Source organism: Tachysurus fulvidraco, chromosome 15 (assembly GCF_022655615.1).
Source record: "Tachysurus fulvidraco isolate hzauxx_2018 chromosome 15, HZAU_PFXX_2.0, whole genome shotgun sequence".
NCBI lineage: Eukaryota > Metazoa > Chordata > Actinopteri > Siluriformes > Bagridae > Tachysurus > Tachysurus fulvidraco.
Window position 1 is genome coordinate 22,075,168 of NC_062532.1, and position 14,920 is coordinate 22,090,087.

The 14,920-nt window shown below is 37.9% G+C and overlaps 2 protein-coding genes across 2 annotated transcripts in view; both read left to right on the top strand.

Moving 5' to 3' along the window:
* The window catches only part of LOC113663930, a 201,367-nt gene that overhangs the window by 184,775 nt on the left and 1,672 nt on the right, over positions 1-14,920 (top strand). The window lies entirely within an intron of this gene.
* LOC113663929 (deleted in malignant brain tumors 1 protein-like) lies at positions 182-14,240 on the top strand. The gene is made up of 6 exons (XM_047801011.1): positions 182-420; positions 2,175-2,204; positions 5,009-5,323; positions 8,329-8,643; positions 13,475-13,786; positions 13,992-14,240. The coding sequence occupies exons 1-5, from the start codon at positions 366-368 to the stop codon at positions 13,690-13,692; spliced, it is 933 nt and encodes a 310-aa protein (XP_047656967.1). The 5' UTR covers positions 182-365; the 3' UTR covers positions 13,693-13,786; positions 13,992-14,240.

Sequence of the window (14,920 nt, forward strand, 5' to 3'; positions counted from 1 at the left end):
CACTTTACATGTACCCCTTATGTTTCTCTTGTTTGTCACTCGTCTGTTAGGTGACAAGACAAGAGGAAGTGACAAGAGGAAATTAATATTTTTGACACTTGGGGTACTCTGGGCATTTGACAAGTTTTCGCCTACAAGTGTGCTTTGGGCTGGCCTCCAACTTTTGGGCTGTGAAAAAAACAACGTAAAAAATTTATATGCAGCAAAAATAGTTTGAGGTTATTTGACTCAGTTTAACAGGAACTGACCATAGAAGAAACTCCACCTCTTTGGTTGCATGAAGAAACATAAAACATCACTTGTCGTTACCTCAAGAGGTTCATTGTGAGAAGAAAGCAGCAGTGAATGTTATAATTAGTATCCAAATGACTTACATCTTAAGGACCAGGATGATGAATGTTCACCTCACTTTAACGCTCGGTAAATTCAACATTTATATCAATACGTTTGTCTTGTAATTAATATTATTGTATAATTTCCACATTTTACATGTGTGGGGTATATCCTTTTGGTTTTTTATATATATATATATATATATATATATATATATATATATATATATATATATATATATATATATATATATATATATAGGAATTTTTTTAAATAATATATTTCTATCTTTGAAATATAAGTAATATATAAATTTCTTATTATCCTTGGGATGATGTCAGAATTTCAATATTTCTTTTGCTGTGAAGACAGATGAGGACATTTACAGAGCAGGTTTACTTTTAACTGAAGTCTAACAAAATTCCAATACAATAATCATCAACATTTTGAAAAATATCTTTCTCAAAAGGAATAAAAATGAATTTTGCACAAACTTAGATACTGAATTAATTCAATTCTAAAACTAAGATCCTAAAATACAGAAAAAACACAAAAGTTTTAGAATAAAAACAAGTTTCATGGAGTTTCTACTCTATCCGTGTGGATTATTTATATAAGTTATTTATAAATAATTTGATATTTTTGATTACTTCACTTTGACAGAAATGTTTTTATTTTTTCAAAAATGCGGAAACCAGATGTTTTTGATTTTAAAGTATTACAACTGTGTTTTTAATTGTCTAGAATTTTCTGTATATAAAAACAGTGTCTGTGGTTTGTGATATGTTTGCAATGTGCCAGAGATGTTTTACTTCTCGTTTACTGAATTGCTGACTTTGGTAAAATGCAAGAAACAGAAGTGATCCAAAAAGAATGGCAAAAGTTTATTCTTTCTTATAAGCGTGAGACATTCCTTCGATCTGATACTATAAAAACAGTAACATAGTAAAAAAAAAAGTTTGTTAATATAAAGCTATTAATTGCTGCCTCTCTACTGTCAGAGTTGGTAATAGAAAATTAATCAGCACCATCTGACCAATCAGAATCCAGTATACAGTAGCTCTGTGGTATAAATACAATTATAGAGTATGTACTCTTTTTATACACTTACCATCTACTTTATTAGGAATCAGGAACTCAATTATACAACTATCCAATCAGCCAATCAGGTAGCAGCAGCACAGTAGATAAAATCAATCAGTTACAGGTGAAAAGGTTCAGATTATTTTTCACATAAAACATCAGAAAAGTGAAAAATGTGATCTGAGAGACTTTAAGCATGGTGAAGTTGTTGGTGCCAGATGGGCTGATCTGAGGATTTCAGAAACTGCTGGTCTCAGAATGGTGTGAAGGTGGAAGATCTGCCACCTAAAACATCTTGTTGATGAGAGAAATCAGAGGAGAATGACCATACTGGTCTGAACTGGAAGTTAGAAATAAGCACACAGTATGCTACAGTGAGCAAAAAAACATCTCAGGAAACACAACATATTAAACTTTGCAGTGAATGAGTTACAAGGTTTCACGTCATGTCAGCCAAGGACAGGAATCTGAGGCTTCCCTAGGACTCAGACTCACACTGATTAAAACTGATTAAAACATCTTAAAAAAACTTCTGGTCACAAGCTCTTGACCTGTAGCTGGTTGATATTATGCACTTTGCTGCTTCCATATGATTAAATAACAGCATAAATAAACAGGTGTTCAGGTGTTCCTAATAAAATGGACAGTGTTTACTAATATTTACCCATTTTCATAATGTGTTCTAATAACTCTGGTGACAGCTTTGGTTTTTCCATCACTGGCTTCATGAACTTCCTCCTCTTTATTTCTCTCTACAGTCGGTGTTCTTAGAGCTTCTCTGCTGGCTGGTAAGTCTAATTTTCATTTGAATCCATTCAATTTTCTCTCTAGATCAGACATCCAACTCACCTTCTGCCCAGGTCACATCAGCACTTTTTGAGCCTTTGAAGTATTATAAACTATAGATATAAAATGTGCATTAGACAAAAGTAGTTGTGTTTAGCAACATTTCTATTTTCTTACTCCTTAATTAAGTGGACACAAATCTCCACCTCCTAGGGCTAGAGTTAGCATTAGCAAAGCCTGTCATGACATCACTTTAAAGCATGCTTGACCTTGCAACAGCTTGAAAGCCAGCTTAAACTTATAAGTAGTCACAGAACAGCTTCCTGTTTGGCCAGAAGTGGCAAACCACTGTCGGAACTCAGAGCCGGTCTCCAAGTCGACACATCACAGGGTGATCTCCACACTTAGATTTTTTGGTTACTAAAGACTGTTTTAGTTAAACTTAACTGTTAACTCTATAATTACTACAAAAATACTGAGAAAACTCCTCAGACCTGGATGAGAATGAGCAAACTTCTTTGTTGTGGTCAATCAGCCAACAAATTATAATTTGCCAAATTAAAAGTATCAAATTGCCAAATTAAAAGTAACATATTGCCAAATTAAAAGTAACAAATTAAAACCCCCAAAAGAGCATGTCATGCCAAATCAATCAAAAAAGAAACAAAAACTCTCGCGACGTCCTTGCGAAAATAAAAACACCCACCTTGACCCGTGGACACGGGCACGCACCCGCGCGCGCACACACACGCACGCACCCACCCACGCGCACACACACCTTCGCCCCCGAAGAACCAAAAAAACCTCAGATATCTTCTCAATATATACCCTGGTGCTCCTAGGAGCCCAGGTGCCATATCACCTTATTTACCGGCATTACCTCCTATGTTTTCTAAATACACTGACCCAATTTCCCCTTATTTCCCATTACCTTTCACCCATATGCCCATTTATGGATTTTCCTCCCCTTATTTTTCATGACCTCAGACTAAACACCTGGGCCTTCTTCAGTCTGCACAACAAGTTTATGAGCACCACATGCCCATTTATGGATTTTTCTCCCCTTATTTTTCAGGGCCTAGGTCTGTGGACCACTGTTTTTTTCATTCTACATAACATGTTATTGCTATGGACCAAGGTCTGAGAACCATGGTGTTCTTCATTTTCCATAACAATTTATGAGCAAAGGTCTAGGAACCATGCTCTTTTCCCTTCTACATAAGTTGTTATTACAAATGTGCTCAGACTGACTAGGCCTGACAGCCCCGAATCTGGTTGCACTAAACATCTTTGGCCTACAACATCACCTACATATGTCTTATGACAGCAATTGTAATATTTTGCAAGGCCTAATACTTTACTTTGGTTATAGTATTGTAAGGAATACTATTTTAATTATTTCTACTAAGATTTTTTACAACACCACAGACAGGGCAGTCTCATGTCACCCGAATCAAAGTGCACTTCTTCTGGAAATTAAACACCATGAACGAATCCTTACCCCAAGATCAAGGATGTCTTTGATTCTCAACTTCATAAACTCAGCTTTGCCCAGTTACACTTAGTTCTTTAAGTTTGTTCTGAATTTTCAGCTTGTTAGCATATTGTTGAGAAAGTCGTATTAATTAACAAATCATTTCTTGAAAAGGGATAAATAAAGTATTTCTGATTTAATAAAAGTGGGAAAATCTGTGTATATACCTACTCATATGTAGTGTGGCTGTTTTAATTTAAAAACATATATAATACATACAACTATTTTTTTGTGTGTGTGTCAGTGTGTTTAAGGCATGAAATCTTAATCAGTAACCATTTAAACCATCTTAAACCATTTGATGAATTGATTAATCTGATAATTGTAAGGTGAAGTTTTATATAATTGATACGCCATCTGTGTGTCATGTGTTTGTAATGGTTTTTGTGTAATGTGGTTGACTGGTGGTCTTTGAGTATTGTTTTGACTGATGGTCTGTGAGTATTGTGTTATCTGTGAGTATTGTGTTGACTGATGGTCTGTGCATATTGTGTTGACTGATGGTCTGTGAATGTTGTGTTGACTGATGGTCTTTGAGTGTTGTGTTATCTGTGAGTGTTGTGTTGACTGATGGTCTGTGAGTATTGTGTTCATCTGCCTCCTATAGTTCATTATGCTGTGTTGGAGAGACTAGTCATGTTCACTAATTCATACACTAGTCATTACTGTGGTGATGTCCACTAGTCAGGCTGTCAGGAGAACAGTGATAATGTGCTAATTATTGTCACATTTTTAATTTGCTTTTATATTTATTTGTCTTTCATTCTTATTTATGTATTTAACTTTCTTATTTAAGACGAGGTGGTGGGTTTCTTAAAATAGTAATGAACTGAATTTAAAAGGTGTTAATACTTTAATTAAGAGTATTACATTTTATGTAATTACACAGGAGTTACACAGGAGTTACATTTAATGCTCTAATGCAAATTATATTATTATTTATTCTGTGAAAGTCATGAAATCTTTATTAATAAAGGATTAGAAATGAGAGAACTGTATTCATATGAGGACAGACAGACAGACAGACAGACAGACAGACAGACAGACAGACAGACAGACACTTTATTGATCCTGGAGGAAATTCAAGCATTCAGTAGCAAACATACAGAAAAAAAATCAGCTTCCAAAACAAACACAGTAACAAAGTAAAACCCCCACCTCCACCCTCTCACCCAAACATGCAAATGAGGTAAGTATGCTATAATATTATTTAAATTAATAAGAGTAATTATGATGAATTATCATGAACATGCTTTCTGATGTTTGTTTTAGATGGTGCTAACATACGACTCACTAGTGGCTACAACTCCTGCTCTGGTAGAGTGGAGATCCTGCATAATGGTCAGTGGGGAACAGTGTGTGATGACAGCTGGGACCTGAAAGATGCAGCGGTGGTGTGTAGACAGATTGGATGTGGTGAAGCGGTCACTGCTCATCAAAGTGCCCACTTTGGTCAGGGAAGTGGTGAAATGTGGCTGGATGAGGTTCAGTGTTCTGGAAGTGAAAGCACCATCACACAGTGCACTCATAATGGATTTGGAATACACAACTGTGGCCATGGTGAAGATGCTGGTGTTACTTGCTCAGGTACAGAAAAGCAAAGACTCAGCTCCAATCCACACTACAATATACTTAAGCTAAAATAGAGTTAATGATAATGATAATATTTTAAAAAATACTGTCAGTTTTCCAATATGTATGTATTTTTAATTAGAACCAAAATGTTGAGACATTATTAAATTTGAATGAAATGAAAACTAAAAGACTTTCAAATCACACGAGCAAAAAATGTATTCATAATAGAAGATAGATAACAAATGTTTAAACTGAGAGATTTTACACTTTTATCCACTAAATGTCCATCCATCCATCCATCTTTTACCACTTATCTGGGGCCAGGTCGCGGGGGCAGCAGACTAAGCAGGGATGCCCAGACTTCCCTCTCCCCAGACACTTCCTCCAACTCTTCCGGGGGAATACCGAGGCGTTCACATAGTCCCTCCAGCGTGTCCTAGGTCTTCCCCGGGGCCTCCTCCCGGTTGGCCATGCCTGGAACACCTCCCCAGGGTTGCGTCCAGGAGGCATCCAAAACAGATGCCCAAGCCACCTCAGCTGACTCCTCCCGATGTGCAGGAGCAGTGGCTCTACTCTGAGCTCCTCCCGAGTGACCGAGCTCCTCACCCTATCTCTAGGGGAGCTACCCAGCCACCCTACGGAGGAAACTCATTTCGGCCGGCTGTATCTGGGATCTTGTCCTTTCGGTCATGACCCAAAGCTCATGACCATAGGTGAGGGTAGGAACGTAGATCAACTGGTAAATAGAGAGCTTCACCTTGCGGCTCAGCTCTTTCTTTACCCCACCAGACCGGTAGATCGACCGCATCACTGCAGAAGATACACCGATCCGCCTGTCGATATCTCGCTCCATCCTTCCCTCACTCGTGAACAAGACCCCAAGATACTTAAACTCTTCCACTTGAGGCAGGAGCTCTCTGCCAACCTGAAGGGGACAAGCCACCCTTTTCCGGCTGGGAGGCTTGTCCACTAAATATGCTCATTTTAATTTTAATATCTGCTAAAGGTCTCAAGAAAGCTGTCACAGGCCAATAAATGTCTGAAAAAGCAAGACATTTTTAAAAGATTCAGCTGGAAAAACATCTAGCAACTAATTAAGTTAATTGATATCAGGTCTGTAACATGATTAGATATAAAAGGGATGTCTTAGAGAGGCAGAGTCTCTCAGATGTAAAGATAGGCAGATGCTCTCCAATCTCTGAAAAGGATCATGTAAAGAGATTGTGGAATAATTTAAAAACAATGTTCCTCAATGTCAAATAGCAAAGTCTTTTTAAATCTCATCATCTCAGATTTCATGGTGAAATCTCTGTACATAAGGGACAAGACCAAATTTTTTTATTTTAAATTCTTTATTGGATGTCCATGGTCTTTGGGCCCTCAGATGACACTGAATCACTCATTGACATAATTGAGTATATGACATCACTAAATGGACCCAGAAATACTTCCAGAAACCACTGACAGTGAACACAACCTGCCTTCCATCTGCAGATGAAACCTAAATCTCTATTATGCACAAAGGAAGCCACTTGTAAACATGGTCCAGAAGTGTCGTCATGTCTTGTGGGCCAAGGATCATTTAAAATAGACTGTTTCAAAGTGGAGAAGTGTTCTATGGTCATACGATTCCAAATTTTTCTTTTTGGAAATCGCAGACGCCATTTCCTCTGGGGTAAAGAGGAGGGAGACCTTCCGGCGTATCAGTGTTTAGTTTAAAGCCAGCATCTCTCATGGTATGAGGTGCAGAAGTGCATACGGTCTGGGCAGCTTGCATGTTTTGGAAGGCACTATGCTGAAAGGTTTTAGAGCAACATGTGCACAATTCCAGTCTAGTTCAGGGAAGGCCTTGTGTATTTCAGCAGGACAAAGAAAACCACATACTGCAGCTATTACAACAGCATGGCTTTATTGTAGAAGAGTCCAGGTGCTGAATCGGCTGCCTGCAGTCCAGATCTTTCACCTGTAGAGAACATTTGGTGCTTTATGAAAGGAAAAATATGTCAAAGATGACCACAATCTCTTCAGCAGCTGGAAACCTATATCAGGGACGAATGGGACCAAATTCCAACATTAAAACTCCAAAAACTCAAAAACCTCGATGCCCGGATGTCTTCAAACTGTTTTGAAAAGATGAGGAGATGTTACACCATGTAAACATGAACCAGTCCCAACTACTCTGAGACCTGTAGCAGGCATCACATTTGAAATCAGCTCATTTAGTGGATAAAAGTTAAAAATCTCTCAGTTTAAACATGTATTATGTTATCTGTGCTCTATTGCGAATAAAAATATTGGCTCATATGATTTGAAAGTATTTTAGTTTTCCTTTTATTCAAATTTAAATAATGTTCAAACATTTCCGGAATTCGGGTTGTAATTAAAAGAACAACATGATACATTTAATCTATTTATAGTTATGCAAATGTTACTGCTGCTTTGGGACACTTTTTGGTTGTTATTCACTTACACAAAATTGTTAATGACATAGTCTTATATTTGTAATTATAAAAAAATATAGTGAGGTTTGAATCACACTTAAGGAAATCATGCAACCCCTTTCTGAATCTTTTTAGATGCAGGTATGTGTCATAAGAAGCAGCAATTTTTGGGGGGGATTTGTTTCTGTTAATTTATTTTTCTTTAGTTTACTGTTCTGTGTTTTGGTTTAGATTTTTACGTGTTTTTCAATTTTATTGAATTCATTCAGTGATTTGAGTTTTGTTTTTATCTCCTTGTCTTAGGAGTATCATTAATAGTCACTGATAATTATATAACATAACCTCCAAACAGAGGATGAGGTTGTAAGCTAAAAAAAAGAGAACAAATTGGATTTAACTGGTGTTTTTTGCAGGTTACGTTACTCATTTTATTTATCATTATATAAAAAAACATTTTTGAGAAATTATAAGGATTTGTAATTATTAGGACTAGAAAAATTTAATCAAATCAGTTAAATTATTTGGGAATATTGTAATGATAATTAACATGAGCATGCTTTCTGATGTTTGTTTTAGATGGCGCTAACATACGACTCACTGGTGGCAACATCTTCTGCTCTGGTAGAGTGGAGATCCTACATAATGGTCAGTGGGGAACAGTGTGTGATGATGACTGGGACCTGAATGATGCAGAGGTGGTGTGTAGACAGATTGGATGTGGTGAAGCTGTCACTGCTCATCAAAGTGCACATTTTGGTCAGGGAAGTGGTCAAATATGGCTGGATAATGTTCAGTGTTCTGGAAGTGAAAGCACCATCACACAGTGCTCTCATAATGGATTTGGAACACACAACTGTGGCCATGGTGAAGATGCTAGTGTTACTTGCTCAGGTACAGAAATCTCTTATATTATGACTTTGTCATCAGTGCTATTATCATACCTGCAAACTAGTCGCTTTTTGGCCAAATTTGTCGTTTTTAATCAAAATATGTAATTTGTGTGAATCGTGTAGATCCGGAGTTTTTAGTTGGCGGGGGGCGGGGGTTGTTTACGAAGTAGTGCTTAGACGGCGGTTTTGGATGCAGCGTAGTGTACCATCTATCAATCTGATGCCTCGCGTCTGTACTTCTAATGACTTTTTATGGCGGATGACTTTTGGTGCATTCACCGCCACCAACTGGACTGGAGTGTGAAGCACTAGTAAGCAGATGACACCTCACGTCTTAATCATCCTCGCATCTTTTGACCAATAAGCATTCAGAAGCAAGATAAGGCAATCACCTATTTTTCCTGGACATCGGCAATTCTGAGGTAAGTTAACTAAGTTTGTTTCTAACTATTTTATGCTTTATAACTTGGGTTCTAGTTGCTAAAGTTTGCCAAATCAAGTGTAGACTGTTATTAAGTCAAGTAAGTTTGTCAAAACTAAAAGACTAATACATTTTTAACTAATGTTACCGCATCGAACTTTTACCAATCTGTTATTAAGCTTGTTAAGTCAGGGATGGACAACAGCAACTGACAGGCAAGGCCCTTGTACAGAATTTATTTCTTTATTTCTTTACGGTTACTTTTTTCAAATGAGACCGGTTCTATTTTTGCTGTGACAGTGCATTGTTTATGGTTTAAATGCTGGTGGATTGACACGAAAAGGCACATTTTACAATAAAATCATAAATGTGATGGCAAGTGTGTTTTAAACAGTCATGACTTTGAGCAATTTAAAGAAAGCGATAAAATATTTAAAACACACTGTTGGTCTGAGTACGGTTCGCTTCTGAGTCCTTTTAAGGGGTCTCAGATCACATGGTTTGTTCACATATACACACTGAACTGCTCCGAGAGCGTTTGAAGGGCTCAAACGAACTAGGTGTGAAAATACCCTAAGAGAGCTCAAAGAGGATGATGCTGTTTATGTTCCAGTAGTTTAAAAAAATTTACAAGGCAGGGTACGCAAAATGCAGGCTCTGCTCGAAAGAAATTAATTACAGCAACAAAGGTTCTCATGCCCTCTTGGCACACTGCCAAAACGAGGTGCACCGGCAAAAAGTGTGCACTATAATGACTACAGCCAGTGTCCTTCCGGTCCCAACGTGCAGTTGCTCCTAAGGGCCCTGAAGCTATGAGAGAGCGAGTTTGGGTACCTGTACCTACATTTCAGAGAGTTGCTAATGCAGAGGTGTGTATTGACTAAATAGCCTTTCAGTTTTTTGGGTCACTAAATTATAAAGTGATAGGCTACTTGAAATTTGGCATAGTAAATAGTCAGGAGATATCAATGTGGGATAAACATCTAGAGATCAACTACATCAAATACATATTTAAAATACATAGACGCTACACTAGCTTTACAATAACATATCACAAATATTAAACCATACAGTCACAGGGTTGTAATAAAAGTTTTAATGATGAAATCTAATAACCTTTTTTTTTGTCTAGACTATGGTTCTCGCTACTCTTGCAGAACATTCACTTCCGTTTACCTTTGCCCCAGTGATGGTGAAGCTGGCCCAAGCTCTGGCTGCAGACAAAGTAGCACTGAATGGATTGAGGCTGTCACGCACATCAACAGCTTACAGGTTCCAAGGCACTCAAATTGTACAGAGAAATATTATTTGCAAGACATTTTGGTAAAAATAGGATTAATAAAAGTGCTTTTTCCACTTAAAGCAAATGTTGTCTTTTCCCTTTATGTTCTTGTCAGAGTGCTTCATTTTAAGTTCTCAATTTTTCTGGGGGGGGGTATTTCAAACCTTGTCACCTTTTACACCTCTTGTGAGTTTTCAGGTATGTATTATAATGTATGCGTTCAGATACAAGGGCTAAAATATTATACAAACTGAGGCTAGGATTGCCCACTCTTATAGGATTATAATCACAATTTTATTCTGTGTATACTATAACAATTTGGCAACAGTGCTGTGAAGTTGTGGGCTGTTATACACCGATCAACCAAAACCACTGATATGTGAAATAACATAATTATAACATTTATTATTATCTGTTAAAATGCCACCAGTCAAGTGGTGAGATATATTCGAACAGTCAGCTCTATAAGGTGATAAACAAAAAACAGGCAAGCATAAGGGTCTGAGTTACTTTAATAAGTCACTTTAATATTTGTGGCCAATTGTGATGGCTAAACAACTGGATCAGGGCATCTCTAGTACAGCAGGTCTTGTGGGGTTTTCACTGTATGCAGTGTTTAGTACCTACCAAAAGTGGTCCAAAGAAGGACAATCAGTGAACCAAAGACAGCTTAATAACAGCTTAAGGCTCAGTGATATTCATGGGGAGTGAAGGCAAGTCTAGTCTACACATGTCTCATTGTGCATGTACATGGACATGTGCATGGACAAATGACCAAGATGTCTGTGCGAGCACACTGCGAGGCTCAGGGTCACTCCAGAATCTGCAATTTTGTGGTATTTTTGTTGCTTATCTCGGGCCTGTTCGTGCAGAACAGCTGTGCCTATACATCGTACACCCGGCGAGGTGGAAGTGCTCGCAGGTGGCATCGAGACCATAAACAAAAGCGGGGGAAGCACGGTGGAGTGAAAGCTAAGCTAAAGCTAATACCAAGCCAGCTCTCCTTACCCAGCATCTTTCTTGCCAATGTTCGATCACTGGTGAACAAAATGGAGGAGATTCGACTCAGCATCACCCTCAACATGAAACTGTTGAACTGCAATGTGATGATTTTCATGGAAACATCACTGCACAGCTGCATTCTGGACAATGCTATTGAGTTAGCGGGATGACACACACTTCAGGTGGATAGGACATCAGATGGCTCCAGTAAGACCAGAGGTGGTGGATTGTGCATTTATGTTAACAAAGCCTGGTGCACAAACTCTGTTATTGTTGGGTGACATTGTTCAGCTAACCTGGAGTTTCTCATGGTTAAATGCAGGCCGTTTTATCTACCGCGGGAGTTCACATCCACCATTTTCACAACAGCTTACATTCCCCCCAATTCTGATGCCAAGCTTGCTATGACAGAACTTCATGTGGCCATCAGTAAACAACAGACTGTTCATCTGGAAGCTGCGTTTATTGTTAATCACTCAAACTTAAAAGCAGTGCTCCCCAAATTTCACCAGCATGTTTCCTGTCACACCAGAAGGAACCAATCCTTAGATGTATACACAAACATGGCTGGGGCTTTCGTTGAGACCCCCCTCCCCTAACTGGGACAGTCAGATCACCTTTCTTTGTTCATCAATCAAGTGAAGCCATCAGTGAGAACCATCAAGGTATAGCCTGCAGAAGCAGCCCATAGAGCAGTTTTCACTTCTGCTCTCCGGCAGGCATTTCAGGTGCTTCCGGACCATAGAGCTGTCTCTTTATTGAACTCTGCCCCTCACTGAAAAACCTATGATCACTTTTGCTCATTTCTCACCCCACAATTCGTTATTGCACTAATGGACTGTTCCAAAAAACTATGCTCATTTGCACACTTGCTCTAATTTTTTGCATTGCTGCTCACCATTGCCTGACATTGTATATACCCACCTGATTTCTGTTCATAGTAACAGCAATATATTATATTATGTTCATAGTACATATCCTCCAGTATATTTCAGTTTATAGTAATAACAATATATTTTGTTTATAGCACATACCCTTCTGTAAATTTTAGTTTATAGTAATAGACATCTGTATATTATATTCAAAGCACATATATATTCATCTGTACATACATACATATATATATATATATATATATATATATATATATATATATACATATGTCACGATGAGAGAAAAAGGCGAATGCGGATCCATGTGCCATGTACTAATCAAAAAACAAGTAACAAAAAGGAAACAGGACCAGACATAACCCAACAGCACAGCACATCCCAACAACGACTCACGACAGGGAAATGAACAAACAGAGTGGATATAGGGAACAAGAACCAATCACAAGACGGAGGCAATCACAGACTAAGACAAAACACCTGGGGAAGAGAATGTGTGCAGTTAATGTCCATGGTAACAAATAGGTGGGCGGGGTCAACAATTAACATCAGGGAAAGACGGCAGAAAGAAACAAGTGAAAACACAGACGGACTCGTTACAGGAACACCCCCCCCCCCCAAACAAGCGGCTTCCATTCATTTGTATATTATATTCATAGAACACACATATCTGTAAATTACTGTTTATAGTAAAAGCCATATATTTTGTTACAGCACATATCCTTCTGCAGATCTGTATATCTGTATATTATGTTCATAGTACACACACATCTGTAAATCACTTCCATATTACCACTTTATTTAACTTATTTAAATCTTTAAAACTGTATATCCTGCACTTGCTACTATTGCAATCTGGATAGACCTAAACTGCATTTTGTTGCCTTGTACTTGTACATATGTAATGACAATAAAAATGAATCTAATCTAATCTAATCTAACCTGATTGTACAAAATCATTTCTCAAATTAAAATGCTATATTTTATATGTCTTGTGTGTCCTGCACTTATCAGGTTTAAATATTTTGCCCGGAATGCAGTGTGGAAGAAAATGTGTAAAACTTTGGCCACATTACATTTTTTCACTGTAGATACCTAACACGCATTTGACTGTTCAACTGAGAAACTATATTGAATTCAGTTAGGATATTTAAGCTTGTTTCTAATATTATTTATCTCAATCTAACTAAAATTAGTAATTAATAAAACCCTTCTGTCTTTTCATATATTAACTCAGTCCGAGAGATCAGGCTGGTGAATGGTCCGAGTAAATGTTGTGGTCGAGTGGAGATCCAGCACAGAGCCCAGTGGGGAACAGTGTGTGATGATAACTGGGACTTAAGGGATGCAGAGGTGGTGTGTAGGCAGCTTGGATGTGGTAAAGCCATCAGCGCTCCTGGAAAGTCCCACTTTAGTCAGGGAAGTGAACCAACCTGGCTGGGTAATGTTCAGTAAAAAGGAACTGAGAGCTACATAGATCAGTGTTCACACAGTGGATTTGGAGTAGAGAACTGTGGACATGATGAAGATGCAGGTGTCGTTTGCTCAAGTAAGTTATTGTTGTTATTTGTATGTATGTATGTATGTATGTATGTATGTATGTATGTATGTATTTACTGTACAGTATGTATGTATGTATGTATGTATGTATGTATGTATGTATGTATGTATGTATGTATGTATGTATTTATATATATTTTGTACCCTGTTTAAAATGAATACATTTACAATATTATGAAACATATTTCTTTAAGACATGCAGAGTCCAACACTGACTCAGATCTCCCCAAACTCTGTGGTCTCACCTGGAGAAGTCCTTCAGTTCACATGTACCACACCCAGTCCATCATGCATCTCTGTAGACTTCAGTTTGTATAAAACTGGGACATTGATAAAGAAACAAACTGCAGAGACTACAACAACATTTACTCTGACTGTAGATGCCACAAATCAGGGTCAGTACACCTGTGACTACTCATACAGGGAAAGTGTCTCCACATCATCCAGGAGCAACTTTATTAACATCACTGTGGGTGAGTGACATTGTCTGGACATTTACTGCCAGTACCATACAGTATTTGCAGCTAAAATCGCAATCTATTTTTTGTAATTTTCTTGATTTTCAGTAGATCTTTTATATTAAAATATTCATTTCTGATAATCCTTGCTTGTTGTTTTATAGTGACCTTGCAGCAGCCCTATATCTCCTTCAGTGCTGTTGATGCATGGTACCACTATGGGCCTGAAGGACCAGAAATGATCAGGGGCTATGGCTTCTCCATCATCTGCTCCACTGAACCTCAGTATCCTGAAGGTTCCTTCCACTTGGGCTTCAGTGAATGCAACATCACCAGAACTCAGTCAGCTGTTAACCACTCAGCTGTGTTCCTTTTTCCTGAAGCAGATTTTGATGATCAGGGAAACTACAGCTGTATTTATGAAGTTAAAGTGTCTTCACGTACCTTTACCTCAATGACCACTGAACCCCTTTTTGTTGCTGTTAAAGGTATATTAAAATAAACTACATCTATTTTTGTGTTTTGCAGTTTAGTATTTCAAAAACTTGACTCTCTTTCAGCATCACTGATGCCATACATTGGTATGGGAGTAACAGCTGGACTGCTTCTCATCTTAGTTCCAGTCATCATTTGCTTTGTGAAGACACAGAAAAATCAAAATTTCA

Bases quoted from the DNA above. Each gene is read 5' to 3' on its own strand.
- LOC113663929 (XM_047801011.1), top strand. From the start codon at position 366: ATGACTTACATCTTAAGGACCAGGATGATGAATGTTCACCTCACTTTA. The intron at 2,205-5,008 runs GTAAGTCTAATT...TGTTTGTTTTAG, and splicing joins TAGAGCTTCTCTGCTGGCTG to ATGGTGCTAACATACGACTC. The intron at 8,644-13,474 runs GTACAGAAATCT...ATATTAACTCAG, and splicing joins TGCTAGTGTTACTTGCTCAG to TCCGAGAGATCAGGCTGGTG.